The 19615-nt window shown below is 38.0% G+C and overlaps 1 protein-coding gene across 3 annotated transcripts in view; it reads left to right on the top strand.

Annotated features, from left to right (window-relative positions):
* LOC144976348 (CD109 antigen-like) overlaps positions 1-19615 on the top strand; it is a 69533-nt gene that overhangs the window by 13108 nt on the left and 36810 nt on the right. For all 3 annotated transcript variants that reach the window (XM_078920594.1, XM_078920593.1, XM_078920595.1), the window contains exons 8-20: positions 982-1021; positions 1851-1938; positions 3472-3715; positions 5030-5272; positions 6914-7087; positions 8409-8558; positions 11675-11737; positions 12856-13044; positions 13850-13999; positions 15281-15418; positions 16696-16744; positions 17232-17363; positions 17962-18070. In XM_078920594.1, the coding sequence (XP_078776720.1) occupies positions 982-1021; positions 1851-1938; positions 3472-3715; positions 5030-5272; positions 6914-7087; positions 8409-8558; positions 11675-11737; positions 12856-13044; positions 13850-13999; positions 15281-15418; positions 16696-16744; positions 17232-17363; positions 17962-18070 (1769 nt within the window). The remainder of the gene's footprint in view (positions 1-981; positions 1022-1850; positions 1939-3471; positions 3716-5029; positions 5273-6913; positions 7088-8408; positions 8559-11674; positions 11738-12855; positions 13045-13849; positions 14000-15280; positions 15419-16695; positions 16745-17231; positions 17364-17961; positions 18071-19615) is intronic.

Below are 19615 nucleotides of genomic sequence, written 5' to 3'. Positions count from 1 at the left end.
GTCGATCAAGGGAAAGATAAAGAAGGCATTTGGAGGGGAAAATGCGTTTTTTTCGATATGTGAGTGCATTGTTTTGTGTATCAAACTGCCGTGATCCAGATTCGTCGAAGTCACTCGACTTCACTCGACTGGCCATTGACGAGTCCCGAGTCATGGATGCGCAGAGGTTCTCTCGGTCAGCATTCTTTATGTATTCATGCGCACTAGGTTTCAATGGAAAGCCAGGGGAATCCCCTTTAATTTGATATGCATTACATACTGGATTCTTAGAAAACAAATGTCCGTCCGCGAGATCTAAAAATGGGAAAGATATCGAGCGACTTTTCTCAAATTTCATACTTTTTCAACTAGACTAGCTGTAAAAAATAATTAAAATAAAATATTTAGAAGTGATATTAAACTTTAATATTTCACGAATATGTATAAAAATGATTGATTTAACCATTTATGACAAGAACTCGTTTTTGATAAAAATTGACCTTCGAACTAAAATAGGCAATATCTCAGCTCGAATCTCTTCACCAAGCGACTGATTTTCTCATGCACCGTAACATTTGAGCTTTTATATCGCGCAATATCCACTAAATGTGCTCAAAGCGGTTTACAGGGCTATGTGGTCTTGTGGTATGATACTCGCCTTTGGATGGGAAGGTCCAGGGTTTGAGGCCTGCTCTGAGCAGCTCATAGATAAGTCCTTGGAAAAGGCTCTTTACCTATATTCCGAGGTGTAAAATGAGTAACTGGCTGTTAACAGTATTTTCTCTGTCAAAAAAATTGTAATATTGCCTTACAGACGTCATATCTCGTCCTGCATATGAGGTGATGCTGTTGGCCACTGACCACTTGTAAAAGGGAAAACAATTTTACGATAGTACCGTATTTAGCAGACATTTTACAATGATACATTTCTATTTGAAATATGAATTAAACATTTTTTAAAATATTTTTTTATTATCTATTTTTTTCTTTTGTATTTTTCAGGGCCACACATACAAACATCCATTCACCGTTGAGGAATTTTGTAAGTTTTAACAAACCAATCTAATTCTTAGAATGGTCATCTTAAGATTTTTATTACAGCTGAAATATGTCAGACCATTTTACAATTTATTGATGTTTGTATTTTAAAAAATGCTTTAATGTCTATCTGTTTTAATCATGGAATGTTACATGAAATATGTGTTGTTTTTTTGGGGTTTTTTTTTTGTTTTTCATTGTATTTAATTTTTGAATGTAAAGCACCTAGGGCTTGTTGTATTCAAGGTAGGGCGCTTTACAACTGACATTTATTGTTATTATTATTATTATTATTATTATTAGTATTGTTCTTCTTCTTATTATTATTATTATTATCATTATTATTATTATTATTATTATTATTATTATTATTATTATTATTATTATTATTATTATTATTATTATTATTATTATTATCATTATTATCATTATTATTATTATTATTATTATTATTATTATTATTATTATTATTATTATTATTATTATTTTTATTATCATTATTATTTTTATTATCATTATTATTATTATTATTATTATTATTATTATTATTATTATTATTATTATTATATTTATATTTATTATTATTATTGAGAGGAAATCGCTATGGTTTCTAAGTCGAGAAATAACTCCAAATTATAATTCTCATGACCATTTTTTATTTCCATCATTTGTCTCCCAATCCATTTATAAAATAGTTATACGTTGTTTGCCAAGAGAGAGAAATATGAAACCCACACTTAGGAATTATGATTGAGACAAAATGAGCAACCCAAAATAAAAAGAGAAAAGAAAGATTTATTTTATTTTTTTTTCTACTCGTCTTTTTTGAACAGGGGAGCCCAGGTTTGACGTGAATGTGTCCGTCCCAGCCTATGTGATGGAAACCAAAAACACTGTCATCAAAGGAACCGTTTTGGCAAAGTAAGAAATTACAACACTCTTCTTCTTCTTCTTTTTCTTCTTCTTCTTCTTCTTTTTCTTCTTCTTTTTCTTCTTCTTCTTTTTTTTTTTTCTTTTTCTTTTTTTTTTACTTTTTTTTTTTTTTTTCTTCTTCTTCTTTTTCTTTTTTCTTCTTCTTCTTTTCTTCTTCTTTCTTCTTCTTCTCTTCTTCTTCTTCTTCTTCTTCTTCTTCTTCTCTTCTTCTTCTTTCTTCTTCTTCTTCTTCTTCTTCTTTCTTCTTCTTCTTCTTCTTCTTCTTCTTCTTCTTCTTCTTCTTCTTCTTCTTCTTCTTTCTTCTTCTCTTCTTCTTCTTCTCTTCTTCTTCTTCTTCTTCTTCTTCTTCTTCTTCTTCTTCTTCTTCTTCTTCTTCTTCTTCTTCTTCTTCTTCTTCTTCTTCTTCTTCTTCTTCTTCTTCTTCTTCTTCTTTCTTCTTCTTCTTCTTCTTCTTCTTCTTCTTCTTCTTCTTCTTCTTCTTCTTCTTCTTCTTCTTCTTCTTCTCTTCTTCTTCTTCTTCTTCTTCTTCTTCTTCTTCTTCTTCTTCTTCTTCTTCTTCTTCTTCTTCTTCTTCTTCTTCTTCTTCTTCTTCTTCTTTCTTCTTCTTCTTCTTCTTCTTCTTCTTCTTCTTCTTCTTCTTCTTCTTCTTCTTCTTCTTCTTTCTTCTTCTTCTTCTTCCTTCTTCTTCTTCTTCTTCTTCTTCTTCTTCTTCTTCTTCTTCTCTTCTTCTTCTTCTTCTTCTTCTTCTTCTTCTTCTTCTTCTTCTTCTTCTTCTTTCTTCTCTTCTTCTTCTTCTTCTTCTTCTTTCTTCTTCTTCTTCTTTCTTCTTCTTCTTCTTCTTCTTCTTCTTCTTCTTCTTCTTCTTCTTCTTCTTCTTCTTCTTCTTCTTCTTCTTCTTCTTCTTCTTCTCTTCTTCTTCTTCTTCTTCTCTTCTTCTTCTTCCTTCTTCTTCTTCTTCTTCTTCTTCTTCTTCTTCTTCTTCTTCTTCTTCTTCTTCTTCTTCTTCTTCTTCTTCTTCTTCTCTTTCTGCATGATACATGTTGCTGTTAGCATGGGTACAAAAGTGCTGGCTCCAGCCGGCCTGCCGGCCGATTGGATTACCGAAAAAAACGTCGCCGGCTTTTTGCAATTTGGATTTGATTGATTTTTGTTTTATTTCTGTTTTTGTATATTTTAAACTTGTGCAACTTGTGACAAGAAACTTTACAAATTACTGCATTATAACCTTTAGATTAAAAATACAACAATTGTGGACTACTATTATGAAGACTGGATGCTGAGAACAAGACTTCAAATGACGAGGTAATCTTTTTCAGATTATATGTCTGGTCATAAGTAGACTTGCAGGCTTTTTGAGGTCCAGTTGCTTGCACCCATGTGTTAGTCAGGGCCTCCTTGTAAAGCTCTTTGAGCACATTTAGTGGATATTGCGCTATATAAAAGCTCAAAGTGTTTTTTTTTAAAACTCTATCAAAACTAACAAGTTAATGTTCTGTTTTTATTTTGTTTTTTTTTCTCCAGTCACACCAGCGGACGGCCATGCATAGGAAACGCCTCCATCACAGCCTTCTTCGTTCCCACAGAGGACGTGTGGAATCGAACACGGGGCTGGGAGAAGCCGTACAGGGATGCCGTCAAACAAGGCGTCAACATGTTTTTAAACCAGGGCACCCCCATGGACGTGCCGGACTACAAGCCTGTTCTAGACATCCCCGTCAAGGACTACTACATGTACTTTGCCTATGAGTACAGGTTTATTTCATTCGTAAGTGGCTGTATTTTCTTTGGACCATAAAACCAGATTTAAAAAATTTGAAAAAATTGAGCTTTATATAGGGCAATATCCACTAAATGTGCTCAAAGCACTTTACAAGGGGTCCCTGGTCAACAGCAACATTTAACATTTAGGATGGGACATGACGCCTGTTAGGCGATATTACAATTTTCGGGAAAAAAAACCAAAGCTGTTAACGGCCAGGTACTTATTTTACACCTGAGTACAGTGTGAGCATGTGAGTGAAGAGCCTTTTCCAAGGACTGAACTATGCGCGAGGCTCGAACCCAGGACCTTCCAACTCGAAAGCGAGTGTCATACCACTAGACCACCTAGCCGAATTGGTATCTTTATTTCTATTGTTGTCCTTTCATCTATTTATTTTAATCTCATGCCATATTTAAACGTCACTCTCAACCCAAATATTAGAAAGACAACGGAGACTATTTGGACATGTACTTGGAAGAGGCAACAAGAGAGAGAGAGAAAGAGACAGAGAGAGAGAGAGAGAGAGAGAGAGAGAGAGAGAGAGAGAGAGAGAGAGAGAGAGAGAGAGATTTGAATGGATTGATATTATTGTTTTGCGTCTAGAGCTTTATTGTATAGAGGACTGCGCGCAATATAAGTAAATTTCATTATTATTATTATTATTATTATTATTATTATTATTATTATTATTATTATTATTATTATTATTATTATTATTATTATTATTATTATTATTATCATTAACAATATTCCAGCAAAAGTCACACTAAGTAAACTTTACACAATCAGCTCTGCAACACAGTGTAGAGTTTTTATGGCTATAACTATAACAAAATGAAATCAGAATAAGAAAATTGTTGGCTGCATCGTAACGAATGTGACAATTTTCCTATCGGTGGCAAGGAGAGGATTAAGCAGTGCATTTTACATCTGTGATTACACGACCCAATATTTGTAGTGACAATATATTGCTTAGAGGGTAGGGCATTGCATCAAAATCCAAAGATTCATCTCAGCATTTCTGTTTTATGTTTGTTTTTGCTTTGTTTTTGTTTTAGTTTTTCATTTAGCAAAATACATAACTCTCTCTCTCTCTCTCTCTCTCTCACTCTCTCACTCTCTCTCTCTCTCTCTCTCTCTCTGTCTCTCTCACTCTCTCCCTCTTTTCTCTCTCTCTCTCTCTCTCTCTCTCTCTCTCTCTCTCTCTCTCTCTCTCTCTCTCTCTCTCTCCCCCCTTTCTCTTACAGACACACATACCACATCACCATCACATACAACATCATCATCAATATTTTTTCTACTTCAACTTTTTTTCAGTTTGATGGTCGTATTGATTTCAAGTGGACCCAAAGCCAATTAGAGAAGATTGCCCAGCGTGGTGGAGAGCGGGGAAGCTTGAAAAACAGTGAATTTGTCTTCTTTGCCAATGTGACCGATTGGTACTCCAGCCAGAACCGCACGGGTTGGGCTGGGACGGTGATGTTTGACTCCAAACTCAGACTGAGCTGGGTGGGAGAACCGATACGAACGTTCAAACCCAATTCCATCATGAAGCTACAGGCAAGTCGGCACGGTTTGCCAGATGGCAAAATCTGATATGATTTACACTCAGTTTGAACTGGGCTGATAAAGAACTGGACAAGTATGTATGAAAGGTGCCAGACAAAGCAAGAAAGAAAAATATAAGAAAAACAGCATCCCAAAAAAATCAGTCAACTTCGACTGGGGATCGAACCTGAGACCTTCTGATTACCGGTAATCAGAAGGTTTGAGGTTCGATCCCCAGTCAAGTGCGACTTTTTTTTTTTTTTCTTGTATTTTTCTTTCTTGCTTTGTCTGGCACCTTTCATACACATTTGTTCTGTTTTTTATCTTACACCGGTGCCTGCTCCTTCATTTCTTAATTTGATATTGAACTGGGTTGGTTTGCTTGTAAATTGAGCTAACACAACACATTCAACTTCTTCTCAGAAAATAGTCTATATTTTTTTTCTGCAATAAATAAAGAAAGAAATGAAACAAAAAATATTGATGGTAGCAAGCAATAGGGAATGAGATTAGCGGAAGAGTAGCGTCCCTTGATTGGACGTCACCCATAGTCTGTGACGTCACCGGCGGAAAAGTTATTAGAGAGAGAACGTCATGTTGGTTGTGCGCGGAAGCGAGGACGAGAGACGCATGCGCACAACCAACATGACGTTCTCTCTCTAATAACTTTTCCGCCGGTGACGTCACAGACTATGGGTGACGTCCAGTCAAGGGACGCTACTGTTCCGCGAATCTCATTCCCAATTGCTATTGTCTGCTCCACGCTATAGACAGCAGGATAAACTCTGGCTCCATGGGGCTAATGACACTGAAAGACTTCTCTCTCTCTCTCTCTCTCTCTCTCTCTCTCTCTCTCTCTCTCTCTCTCTTTCTCTCTTTCTCTCTCTTTCTTTCTCTCTCTCTCTCTCGCTCTCTCTCTCTCTCTCTTTCTCTCAGGGTGGGGATCCTGACCTCCCATAGTGGGCAGGGAGGTACGTGCTTTGTCTTCTATCTCCCCATACCCGTTTTCCAATTGTTACCTGTCATTGTCTTGGAATGAGATTACTTAGTTTTGTCCTGACCCTTGCCAGAGTTCCTTGACTGGGAGGGAAACAGTTGAATGTCTAGTTATAGTTTTGGGAGATGATATTTTTTTCCTTGTAAATCATCTCTCTGTTATGCATTGTTTTATGTTTAGTTTATTATACAATTGATAAACATTTGAGTGTATTCCTCTTAGTTGGGACCTGTGCTTGTGCCTGGATGAGACTTTAAGGTGATCTCAAACTAAGTACTTTGATAGTGTGCTCTTGGAATCTACATCTGATCCCTATTTGAACCAATTCCCCTTTGTCTTACCTTTTCTTCTGTGCGTTAATTGTAATTCTAGAACTTTTTACTATCCCATTTTCTTCCTTTTTACTGGCGCTGATATGACCTTAATGTGTTGCAAGCTCCGTAAAACCCTTAAAAACAAAAAACTAATCTCTCTCTCTCTCTCTCTCTCTCTCTCTCTCTCTCTCTCTCTCTCTCTCTCTCTCTCTCCTCTCTCCTCTCTCCTCTCTCTCTCTCTCTCTCTCTCTCTCTCTCTCTCTCTCTCTCTCTCTCTCTCTCTCTCTCTCTCTCTCCCTCCCTCTCTCTCTCTCTCTCTCCCTCTCTCTGTCTCCCTGACAGGTGGCCGTCTCCAAGCACGATGGGACGCCGGTGAGAGGAGGGGGTTCTATCACCCTGACAGACAATCAAGGCACCCAGGGGGTTCTGTCAGGACCTCAGACAAGGATTCCCAAAAATGGAATTGCAGAATTTGAGTTCAGCATCGGTTCCAACACCAAGAAAGTACACTTGAGGGTGAGTCGTTGTCATTAGGCCTTTAGTGAGTCGTCGTCATTAGGCCTTTAGTGAGTCGTCGTCATTAGGCGTGAGTCGTCGTCATTAGGCCTTTAGTGAGTCGTCGTCATTAGGCCTTTAGTGAGTCGTCGTCATTAGGCCTTCCTTTAGGCAATGCTGATCTCTTTTTTATGAGGCCATTGGTATGACATAATTATTGCATAATGTCATTCTATGTCATTCTAGTGTGGCTATGTGGTCTAGTGGTATGACACTCACTTTCGAGTCGGAAGGTCCTGGGTTCGAGCCTTGTGCTTGGCGCATAGTTGAGTCCTTGAAAAAGGCTCTTTAATCACTTTCTCTCACCGTACTCAGGTGTAAAATGAGTACCTGGCCGTTAACAGCGTTGTCTTTGTCCGAAAAATTGTAATATCGCCTAACAGGCGGCATGTCCCGTCCTACATGTTAAATGTTGCTGTTGACCAGGGACCCCTTGTAAAGCGCTTTGAGCACATTTAGTGGATATCACGCTATATAAAGCTCAATTTATTATTAACCTTAAATTTCTCATTCCTCCACTCTCTGTCCACCCTCCCTCCAACCAGATTGTCATGACCTTAACTCACTCAATCCTAGAGTTTTTTTATACTTTTCAAAATTGGAAAATGTGTCTTAAAAATAAACATATGCATAGATGGTTTTATTCAACTACCTTTAACTCACTCAACCCTAACACCGACTAGATCCGTAGTTTACCCGGGTTACTTTTACCCCATGCCTATTTATTACATTTTTATGAGACAAATTATAGGCGTAGTATCAAAGCTAATGTTTTTAGTTTTTGCATGTAATGATAGTTGAATAAAACTATCTATGTTCATGCTCATTTTTGATACATTTTTTCAAATTTAGAAAAAATCTCTAGGGTTGAGTGAGTTAACATGTAAAAACTAAAAACGTTAGCTTTGATACTACACCTATAGTGTGTCTCATAAACATGTATAAATAGGCATGGGGTAAAAGTAACACGGGTAAACTACAGATATAGTCGGTGTTAGTGTTGAGTGAGTTAAACTGTTAAATCACTGACAAAGCTATTGTAAACAATCACTCAATACATATATATTATATTATGTCTTTTTTATTAACCTTGAATTCCATCTTCCTCCACCCTCCAACCCCAACCCTAACCAGATTGACATCACCTTAAAGCGTTACAAGCACTGCAAAAACTCTTGTAAACAATCACTCTATACATGTTTTTTTTTTATATTATGTCTTTCTATTAACCTTGATTTCCATCTTCCTCCTCCACCCCCCCCCCCCCCCCAATCCCAACCAGGCTGTGTATAACGATCCCAATAGCAAGAACTACAACTACAACCCCAGCTTCTCCGGGACGCAGACGGTCCAGATAGAGATGTTGATGACACGCTACTACTCCCCGTCTGGATCCTACATCAGTGTCATAACCTCCACCGACAACCCAATGGTACGTGACCACGTTTGTAGCCCACAGATACCACGTTTGTAGCCCACAGATACCACGTTTGTAGCCCACAGATACCACATTTGTAGCCCACAGATACCACGTTTGTAGCCCACAGATACGTTTGTAGCCCACAGATACCACGTTTGTACCCCACAGATACCACGTTTGTACCCCACAGATACCACATTTGTACCCCACAGATACCACATTTGTACCCCACAGATACCTAGTTTGTAGCCCACAGATACCACGTTTGTACCCCACAGATACCACGTTTGTAGCCCACAGATACCACGTTTGTACCCCACAGATACCACGTTTGTACCCCACAGATACCACATTTGTACCCCACAGATACCACATTTGTAGCCCACAGATACCACGTTTGTAGCCCACAGATACCACGTTTGTACCCCACAGATACCACGTTTGTACCCCACAGATACCACGTTTGTACCCCACAGATACCACATTTGTAGCCCACAGATACCACGTTTGTACCCCACAGATCTCACGTTTGTACCCCACAGATACCACGTTTGTACCCCACAGATACCACGTTTGTACCCCACAGATACCACGTTTGTAGCCCACAGATACCACGTTTGTAGCCCACAGATACCACGTTTGTACCCCACAGATACCACATTTGTACCCCACAGATACCACGTTTGTAGCCCACAGATACCACGTTTGTACCCCACAGATACCACGTTTGTACCCCACAGATACCACGTTTGTACCCCACAGATACCACATTTGTACCCCACAGATACCACGTTTGTAGCCCACAGATACCACGTTTGTACCCCACAGATACCACGTTTGTAGCCCACAGATACCACGTTTGTACCCCACAGATATCACGTTTGTACCCCACAGATACCACGTTTGTACCCCACAGATACCACGTTTGTACCCCACGGATACCACGTTTGTACCCCACAGATACCACATTTGTACCCCACAGATACCACATTTGTACCCCACAGATACCACGTTTGTACCCCACAGATACCACATTTGTACCCCACAGATACCACGTTTGTACCCCACAGATACCACGTTTGTACCCCACAGATACCACGTTTGTACCCCACAGACATGTCACCTTCCACTTCAATCTAGTATTTTGTCAGAATGATTCGATTATGTGGGCTTGTGGTATGACACCCACTTTCAGATCAGAAGGTCCTGGGTTCGAGCCTAACTCGGCGCATAGTTGAGTCCTTGGAAAAGGCTTTTTACTCACATTCCCTCATCGTACTCAGTTGTACCTGGCCGTGAACAGCGTTGTCTCTGTCCGAAAAAAAATTTGTAATATCGCCTAACAGGCGTCATGTCCCGTCCTACATGTTAAATGCTGTTGGCCAGGGACCTTTTGTGAAGCGCTTTGAGTACGTTTAGTGGATATTGCGCTATATAAAAGCTCATTTAAATTTTTTTTTTAAAACGTGAAATTGAGATTGAAATAACCTAAGATACAAAATGTTTCTGTTTGTAATTGTAAATTAAAATTTGAGATGACGGAGTGACACAACAACAAATGTTTGAACAGGATGGTCTAGTGACCAGGAACAAATCGCCATTCTTACTAAGACTAAAATTACCCATAATGCAATACCATACACAGAGTGAAAGTAACATATCATACATAATCTTTCACATTGTTTCTTAAAATTCAAGGAAATGTAATTGTTGTCTTTAACAAAAGTTATGAGCTCAACCCTAGCTCCATCCGTTTTTAGTATCAATTCAATTTCTGGGATTTTAATAATAATAAATGGCATTTATATAGTGCTTCACCCCCATTGTCACAGGCTCTAAGTGCTTTACAGTGATATAAAACAAAACATATTACGGTAAGACAAGTGTTGCTGGAAAATTGATACAAATTCAATTTAACAACAAAATATGATAAAAGTGTTGCAACTTATGCCATAAAGAGATAAAACTTCAACTTACTATTGTTTGGAGACAATGGTTCTCATTAGACAATTTCTATTTAAATCATAAATCCAGTGTTCTTTAACATCATTCTGTCATTCCATTTTAAAATACTCGTGGAAGTCTGGGTGGGGATCCTGACCTTCCATATTGGGCAGGGAGGTACATGCTGTGTCTTCTATACCCCCATACCCGTTTTCCAATTGTTTCCTGTCTTTGTCTTGGAATGAGATTACTTAGTTTTGTCTTGACCCTGGCCAGAGTTCCTTGGCTGGGAGGGAAACAGTCGAATGTATAGTTTTAGTTTTGGGAGATGATATTTTTCCCTTGTAAATCATCTCTCTGTTATGCATTGTATTATGTTTTTTTTTTTGCATATTATATTATATGATTTGTAAACATTTGAGTGTATTCCTCTTAGTGGGGACCTGTGCTTTTGTCTGGATGAGACTTTTAGGTGATCTCAAACTAAGTACTTTGACGGTGCGCTCTTGGAATCTACATCTGTTTCCTATTTGAACCAATTCCCCTTTGTCTTACCTTTTCTTTGGTGCTTTAATTGTAATTCTAGAACTTTTTACCATCCCATTTTCTTCCTTTTTACTGGCGCTGATATGACCTTAATGTGTTGCAAGCGCCGTAAAACCCTTAAAAACAAACACAAACTCTTGGAAGCTGACTACGTGTCATTGCAGGTGAATTACTCTGTTAAAACAAAATCTGCTCCATCTCACTGATATTCAGACTTCAGTGGCAACCCTCATTTGTGATTTGCTCAGCATTCTCTTTTCACCTTCATGAAAATCGATAAAAGAAGTTTAATTTTATAATTTAAAGAAATTTATTATAGGAGTTTTTAGATTTATTGAATTTAAACCATAGAGAGTCGTAACAAGATGATGTGTTTGACCACATTATTATGGTTGTGATTGAAACAAATGTGTCAAAGAACAACAAAGCAACATTTTTATGATGCTTGGAAATAGGATCTAGTGAACTGGATGAAAACATATTTGGGGTGTTGCCAGCTTGGCAGTTTATACTAAACATTTCGTAAAAGCAACTAAACTTATTAATTGATATAATACATGAATACCTATTGTTGCCTTTTTCCTCCAAGCATTTTGATTTTAAAAAATCTTCTTCCTCCCCCTCCCTCCCTCTCACAGGTCAACGAATACATGATTCTACATGTCAAGACAAGTTTTTTTGTACCCAGAATTTATTATCAAGTGAGTTCATGTCAAATTGCTACCTTTACAAGATAATTTAGCCAAAAGTGAGATTATCCACTGATCAAACTTTTTCTTTGTTTTCATTTGTCCAGAAAACATTTCCGTCAAACGTTGATTGATTTAGTTGGAATTCAAACTGTGAACAGTCTTAATAAAATCAATTAAATCAATAGATAAATTCCCTTTATTCATCCCATAGCGGAAATTTGTCTCTAGGGTCTATTCCAAGGGAAGACTGGAATAACCCAGGCATCAGCTGCAGCTGGGGTGAGGTGACTTGCTCAAGGTCATACAGTGGCGGCTATTCAAACTCAGTACCTTTCCGGTAAGAAGCAAAGACCGTACCACTGAGTCACGTGGCCCCCATGGGACTTTGATTCTGTGTCAGGTCTAAGACTTTGAAACAAGTTACGGGTCATTTTGATTGGTTCAGATTTGAAGAAATATTTAACTGGCCAGAATGAAGAAAAAGTGTTTTTCAGTGTCTTTTTCTTTTTTGATAATAGATGTAAGCATGTATTTAATTCTTCAAATGTTTTTTTCCTCAGACAACTGACATAGCATGCATTGAACACTTTAACTAATTGATAAAATTTTACTGATAAGACCATGATATATGCTTCAGTGCATGACATAATCAATCGGAAGGTGAACATTTTGGATTTGCAATTTATTTTGCATTTTTTGAAAGAATATGCTCCCTAGAGCATTTTAATATTTATTTGAAGTAAATCGGGTGATTTTTCATGAAGTTATGGTCAGATGTATGGGAAAGGTCTCCAGCAACTTTTCTCAAATTTCATACTTTTTCAGCTTGACTGGCTGTAAAAAATATTTAGAAGTGAAATTAAGCTTTGATATTTCCCGAAAATGTACAAAGAGGATTGATTTAATCATTTATGACAAGAACTCATTTTTGATAAAAATTGACCTTCTGACTAAACTTGGCAATATCTCAGTTCAAACCTTGTCGCCATCCGACTGATTATATCATTCATTGTGTCATATTTTAATTGATTATCATCAAAAGCGTTGTCAAAATATTGAGTTTTGTTTATGAAAGATAAAGCCTTTTCTAATGTTTACCATCTGACCGTTGTCTTTTCCCTCCCCAGGTGATAGCCCAAAGTAACATCATCATTGGAGACGAGCTGGAGATGACGTCGAAACAGAAAACATTTGCCATTGCTTTGTCCAGAGAGATGGTCCCAACTGCTCGAGTCATCGTCTACTTTGTACGGCAGTCCGAAGAGCTGGTCATTGACGTTCTCAATTTCTTTGTTAACGGGACAAGGCAGAACGAGGTAACGCTAAGATTAGTAAAAGACTCTTTCAAAATTAGGAATGAAATAATATCTAGCTTGAAGAATAGATTTGATTACAAGAAACAGATTAAATGATTGACTTAATCAGCCCTGATCTTAATTTCACTTCAAAACAAATGCAGATTGCTGACCAGGGTTAAAAGAACAAGGGATTGAGTTGTACTTGTTAGTTTGTCATTTTAAAAACAGTAATTTTTTTTTTTTTCAGTCCTTCAGTTCGATTAAGCTCGAGTTTATCCCAGTTTCTATAGTGTAGAACTGCTTGCTACCCTTTTGATAGGATGCTAGTCTATCACAATTTACTTTTTACCAGATTTAACAGCTCCAGATACCCAATCACTGCCGTATGGAAAGGGGGGTGGGGGGGGGGGAAGGGTGTCAACCCATAGCCATCGTTATGTTATAGCCTGATACTGAAATCCAAAAGGACTGGCAGTTTGACGTCATTATTTGGTTTTTCCACCGCTTAGTGAGTTGTCGTTAGTAGAGCTCATGGAAACAAGTTATTTCATTGGTTAAACTATTGAGTACAACTCACGATTTCTTTTCTTTTGTGGCAAAAGACTGGCATTTTGATGTCATTCTTTGGTCAGTATCAGGCCATAACTTTACGAAGGCCACGGTCAACTGCATCTGGCATTGATCTCATTCCCTTTGCTTCTGAAGCGAGTGCTCTACCAACTGAGCTATTGGGACCCCCTACTTTATCATTAGCTGAGTATAAAGTGGAAATTTTAAACTTAGAACCTTTGAGTTTTTCACCCTGGTCTTTTCCTTATTTTAGGTGAAACTGGGCATCAACAGAGGGAAGGACTTTAGCCGTGATACGATTGAGTTCAACGCCTACGCGGACCCGGGATCCTACGTTGTGTTCAGTGGGATGTTGCTGGATTTGTACAGTCGTGGCACCAGCGATGGAATTACAGAGAACAAGGTAAGGAGGGGTGATGGAGGGTATGACGGGTCAGGGGAAGGGGGGGGGGGGGGAGGGAGAATCACTTAAATAATTTTTTTTATGAGGTAAATGAATGTATTTGTTTTCAATAACCAAAACACACCCTCGAATTTTGTAATTTTGACTGCTTTGACTTCAATATAAGTCTCTCCTTTGGTTCACCTTTGACCTGATATCAAATCGAGGTCTTGCCCCAATCTTCCCCCCCCAAAAAACTGACCTGCCAACTTGGAATTTGAAAAAAATCGTAGTTTTCACGGAAAAAAAACGCAGTGGACTTTATAGCTCCCCTTAAAAATGACCAATTCGTGTTTAAATACATTAAATTGATGATTTAAACTCCTTTATATATTAGCATCATCATCATCATCATCATTGTCTTTCACACCCTGGGTCAGGGTATAGGCCACAGACAGTTTCCATCCTTCTCTATCCTGAGCTAACTTTTTTATCTCATTCCAGGTTTTACCACTTCTCTGTATATCAGCTTCTTTAATTCTTCTCGGCTTTGTCTATTGTCCTTCATAAATTCTGTCATTCCAGAAACTCTTCAGTCGCCCAAGCTAAAAAAAGGATTTGGTTTGTCCGTCTGCGTTTCTGTAACGGTTTGAGTTTAACGGAAAGGGGTGTTAACCCTTTGCCAACCCCCAACCTGGAGGGCAAGGTGACTCAGAGATGGGGGAGTCACACACCATTAGTTGCCTTTTGCCTTTTACGACACGCTGGCAACAAAACTTTGTTTTCAATAAGTTTATTGAATTAAAATCTTCATAAAATCGTCAATTTGGACCCAAAAATTCCTAGTTCTACGAAATTGTCGTAGTAGTTGGCAAGTCTACATAAAAGATCTTTCCTGTTTTATTTCTGACATAATAATTCTTGAATTGACATCTTTATTTATTGGGGTGTAAAAAAAGAAAGAAAATTTCCCAAGAGCCATAAGGTCCATGCAACTTTGATTCATCCCGGTTTCTGTAGCATGAAAAGGACAATAGCAATTGCTTGTCCCCCTTTGGATAGGAAGCTAGTCTATCATCAGGTACTTTTCATCAGATCTAAAAGATCCAGCTACCTAATTACTGCAGGATGATGGACAGGAGGGGGGGGGGGGAATCAGAAAAATATCTTGGTTTCTCCTGGGGTTGATCCTGCTCCCTTTGCATACGAAGCGCATGCTCTACCAGCTGAGAACTATCGGGTTCCCTCCCTATTTATCGTGGTTGTGAAGATGTAAAATGATGTTTGTTGCCAACATTCCAGCTGATTGACGAACTGATGTCCTATGACTCCATGTCCAGTAATACCTACAGACAGCTGTGGAGAGTCAGTGACACCGAGTACGAGTACAAATTCTTCAACGGACCTGATTACGGTGTGGATGCCAATACCAGTTTTACTGTAAGTTTGAACTCTTTTGGAGCTGCTTTTAGAAATTTCAAGCGTTTTGAGGTTTCGACGAAAGGCGCTATATAAATATGCTTATTATTATTATTATTATTATTATTATTATTATTGTTATTATTATTATTATTATTATTATTATTATTATTATTATTATTATTATTATTATTATTATTATTAAAATTATTATTATTATTATTATTATTATTATTATTATTATTATTATTATTATTATTATCTCTGCCTAATCTATATTGGCTTTTTTACTTCATCTGTTGTTGCTTCTGCTGCTGCTGTTGTTGTCCTTGCTTCTGATTCAGAGAACTCTTAGTTTGTGCACGTGGGTCATTTCAAATGAGAGAACAATGACCAAATACATCATTGTAGATTTCATATAGACGGTTGCATCTTTCTACCCCGGCATTCCACCAACAGGAAGTCTCCATTATCCTGACAGATTGCCAGGGGAGGGATTTTTTTTTCCTTTGTATTTCTTTATTTGGGGGGGGGGGGGCAAAACGGCTGAGTGGTTAAGGTTCGAGCCCCGCTTAAGGCACCTTTGTTTTTTCCGTGGGCAAGATTATTAAAACCCCAATTTGCTGACTTGGACAACATGGGTGATACTTGTTGACATTAAACATCTTGTTTGATGAAATATCTATAGTCCTTCGTGGAATTGCCAAAAAAAATTATTTTTTAAAAATGAGCTTTATATAGCGCAATATCCACTAAATGTGCTCAAAGCGCTTTACAAGGGGTCCCTGGTCAATAGCAACACTTAACATGTAGGACGGGACATGACGCTTGTTAGGCAATATTACAATTTTTCGGACAACACTGTTAACGGCCAGGTACTCATTTTACACCTGAGTACGGTGAGAGAATATGAGTAAAGACCCTTTTCCCAGGACTCAACTATGCGCCGAACGTGAGGCTCGAACCCAGGACTGTCCGATCCGAAAGCGAGTGTCATACCACTAGACCACATAGCCGCCTAGGCGACAATATCTTATGATGTGGTGGCGGAAGGGCATAAAAAATAATTTGTAAGCTTTAGGGAATAGATTCCACTATTCGGCTGCCTCTGTAATCCTGACGACATGCTGGAAACGGAGCAGTTTGGATTGGAGGGACGTGACTGTATATGATTTATATTGAAGTGTTTGATATTGTCTTGATTTGTCCTGGTCCTGGAGAGACGTGACTGTATATGATTTATATTGAAGTGTGTTTGATATTGTCTTGGTTTGTCCCCCCCCCCCCCCTCCCTCCAGGCTGCCGGACTTGTCGTCCTCACAGATGCCAGAGTCCCCAGACTTTTCAGTAAGTGTTAAAACTCAAATAGATAAACAAGGCATTTCTTTGTATTTTTTATTTTTAAAATTTTTTTATTGATACAACAGAAATGAATTAAAAAGGAAAAACTAAATTAAAAAAAAATTAGTGACAATTTAATAAAAAAAACTTAATAAAAAATGTTAAAAAAAAAAAAAATCATTAGGCGATGGTATGTAATGGTATCTAAAGGAAAGATAGCTAGAGGAAGACAAAAAATGACTTATTTAGATAACCTAAGAATGGCCAAATGTAATTTTAAAAGCAACACAGATTCCATGCGCACCGCAGAGGATCGAGATTCATGGAGACAGCTGACCGGCAACGTGCTCAAGAGTACAAGCCACGATGGATGTTGATGATGATCTAATGGTGCCGTTGTGAAAGGGCATAATTTAAAAAAATAAAATTTTTTTTTAGATGACATACCCAAAAATCTAACAGAGCAACTCAATTTTCTATTGATGTTATTCAGATGAACAAGCCTGTCGTCTGAACAATGAAGGGTTCCCATGTTTTAGTGCGCTGGAGACAGACTGTTTCACGGCAGCTGATCGTTGTGATGGAGATAACAAATGTACCAATGATGGGGCTGACGAATACTTGTGTAAGTAAAGACTGGGAACTAACTTTATTCCACAAATCCATGACAATGACCAACATTCTTCTTCTTCTTCTTGGTTTCCTTTTTCTTTTTCACTCGATTTTAAAGAATAGTTTCCAATCGTATTCTGCCAAATCATTTAAATTTGTGTCATTATGTAACAATGCATATACTTATTTATTTACTCCTGTAGATATTCTTGTCTATGTCCATCCATCCATCTATCCATGCATCCATATCTCCATCCATCCATGCATCTGTCCATCCACCCATTAATCCATCCATCTACCCACCTGTACATACATTCATCCATCCTTTCATCTATCCATCACCCCACCAATCTATCCATCCATCTACACATCCATCAACCCATTTATCCATCAATCCACTCATCCACTTATCCACACACCCATCCATCAACCCACCCACCCACCCATCCATCAATCCACCCACCCACCCATCCATCAATCCACCCACCCACCCACCCATTCATCAATCCACCCACCCACCCATTCATCAATCCACCCACCCACCCATTCATCTATCCATTCGTCCATCCATCCATCAATCCACTCATCCACACATCCATCCATCTATCCAGGTCCCAAGAAAGATTCCATCCCAGATCATCACAAAGGTTTGGATCGAGTGAGTCGAGTGATGAGATTTTACGACAACAGTTCTTGGGCTTGGCAGGAAATCTTTGTCAAGTAAGCCAAATATTTTATTTTACTCAAATATGAATATTATTATTATTATTATTATTATTATTATTATTATTATTATTATTATTATTATTATTATTATTATTATTATATACCGTTTCAGTTTTTTTGTTCAGGACAAGAAGGGTTATGAGCCCGAAATGCTCTGTGTTAGGCATTTTAAAAATTATTAAAAAAAAAAAAATGGTTATATTAACTCTTTCAGCGCCATTGGCCTCACTGTGTGGCCAGAGCAGAATCTGTTCTACTCTGTTCAATTCTATTTTCTACAAAAGTACTATCAATTGAACCAATAATATCATTTCTTTGATCTGACCATTCAATTGGCTCTAGGGGGGTATTTTAATTGAGATTTTTTTTGCCTAATTCGGAATGTCGCTTTGTCTTAGCTTGTCATTCTCATGCTGCCTCAATCAGGTGTCAGCCATTTTGTGACGAAAATGCGAATATAGCCTCATCGTTGAAAGAGTTAATTCTTGTTGAATAATTTTGACAGACCACTCCAAGCAGCAGCTCACACAGCAATCAGCCATCCTTGTTTACACAGCAATCAGCCATCCTTGTTTACACAGCAATCAGCCATCCTTGTTTACACAGCAATCAGCCATCCTTGTTTACAAAGCAATCAGCCATCCTTGTTTACACAGCAATCAGCCATCCTTGTTTACACAGCAATCAGCCATCCTTGTTTACACAGCAATCAGCCATCCTTGTTTATCCTAGAAAATGTTTTGATGTTGATTCGAGATTCTTCACTGGGTGGGGTTCCTACCTCCCATAGCAGGCAGGGAGGTACTTGCTGTGACTTCTATCCCCTCTTTTCTGTTTTCCAATTGCTTTCTATCTTTGTCTTGGAATGAGATTACTTGGTTTTGTCCTGACCTTGGTCGGAGTCCTTGGCTGAGAGGGAAACAGTCGAATATATAGTTATAGTTTTGGGAGATAATATTTTTTTCCTTGTAAATCATCTCTCTGTTATGCATTGTATTATGTTTAGTTTACTTATTATATTTTATGATTGGTAAACATTTGAGTGTTTTCCTCTTAGTGGGGACCTGTGCTTGTATCTGGATGAGACTTTTAGGTGATCTCAAACTAAGTACTTTGACGGTGTGCTCTTGGAATCTACATCTGTTTCCTATTTGAACCAATTCCCCTTTGTCTTACCCTTTCTTTTGTGCTTTAATTGTAATCCTAGAACTTTTTACTTTCCCATTTTCTTCCTTTTTACTGGCGCTGATATGACCTTAATGTGTTGCAAGCTCCGTAAAACCCTTAAAAACCAAACAAACGAGATTCTTCAATGTTGGCCTCTTAATTGCATTCTGGTATATTTCCTCCAGAGTCATCAGGCCAAAAGAGCTGGAGTTTATCCTGGTTTCTATAGCTTGAAACGGGCAATATCAGTTACTTGCAACCCTTTGGATAGGTTGTTAGTATAATGAAAAGTACTTTCCCCCAGATCTAACATACCCAGCTACTCAATCAGTGTTTGGGGTTCAGAAAAAAATATGGAATGCTAACGGTATC

This window comes from Berghia stephanieae, chromosome 7 (genome assembly GCF_034508935.2).
Source record: "Berghia stephanieae isolate SIO BIC M18660-M18661 chromosome 7, UCSD_Bste_1.3, whole genome shotgun sequence".
Taxonomy (NCBI): domain Eukaryota; kingdom Metazoa; phylum Mollusca; class Gastropoda; order Nudibranchia; family Aeolidiidae; genus Berghia; species Berghia stephanieae.
The sequence above is the reverse complement of the archived record's forward strand: the minus strand, read 5'-3'. Positions and strand labels throughout refer to the sequence as shown.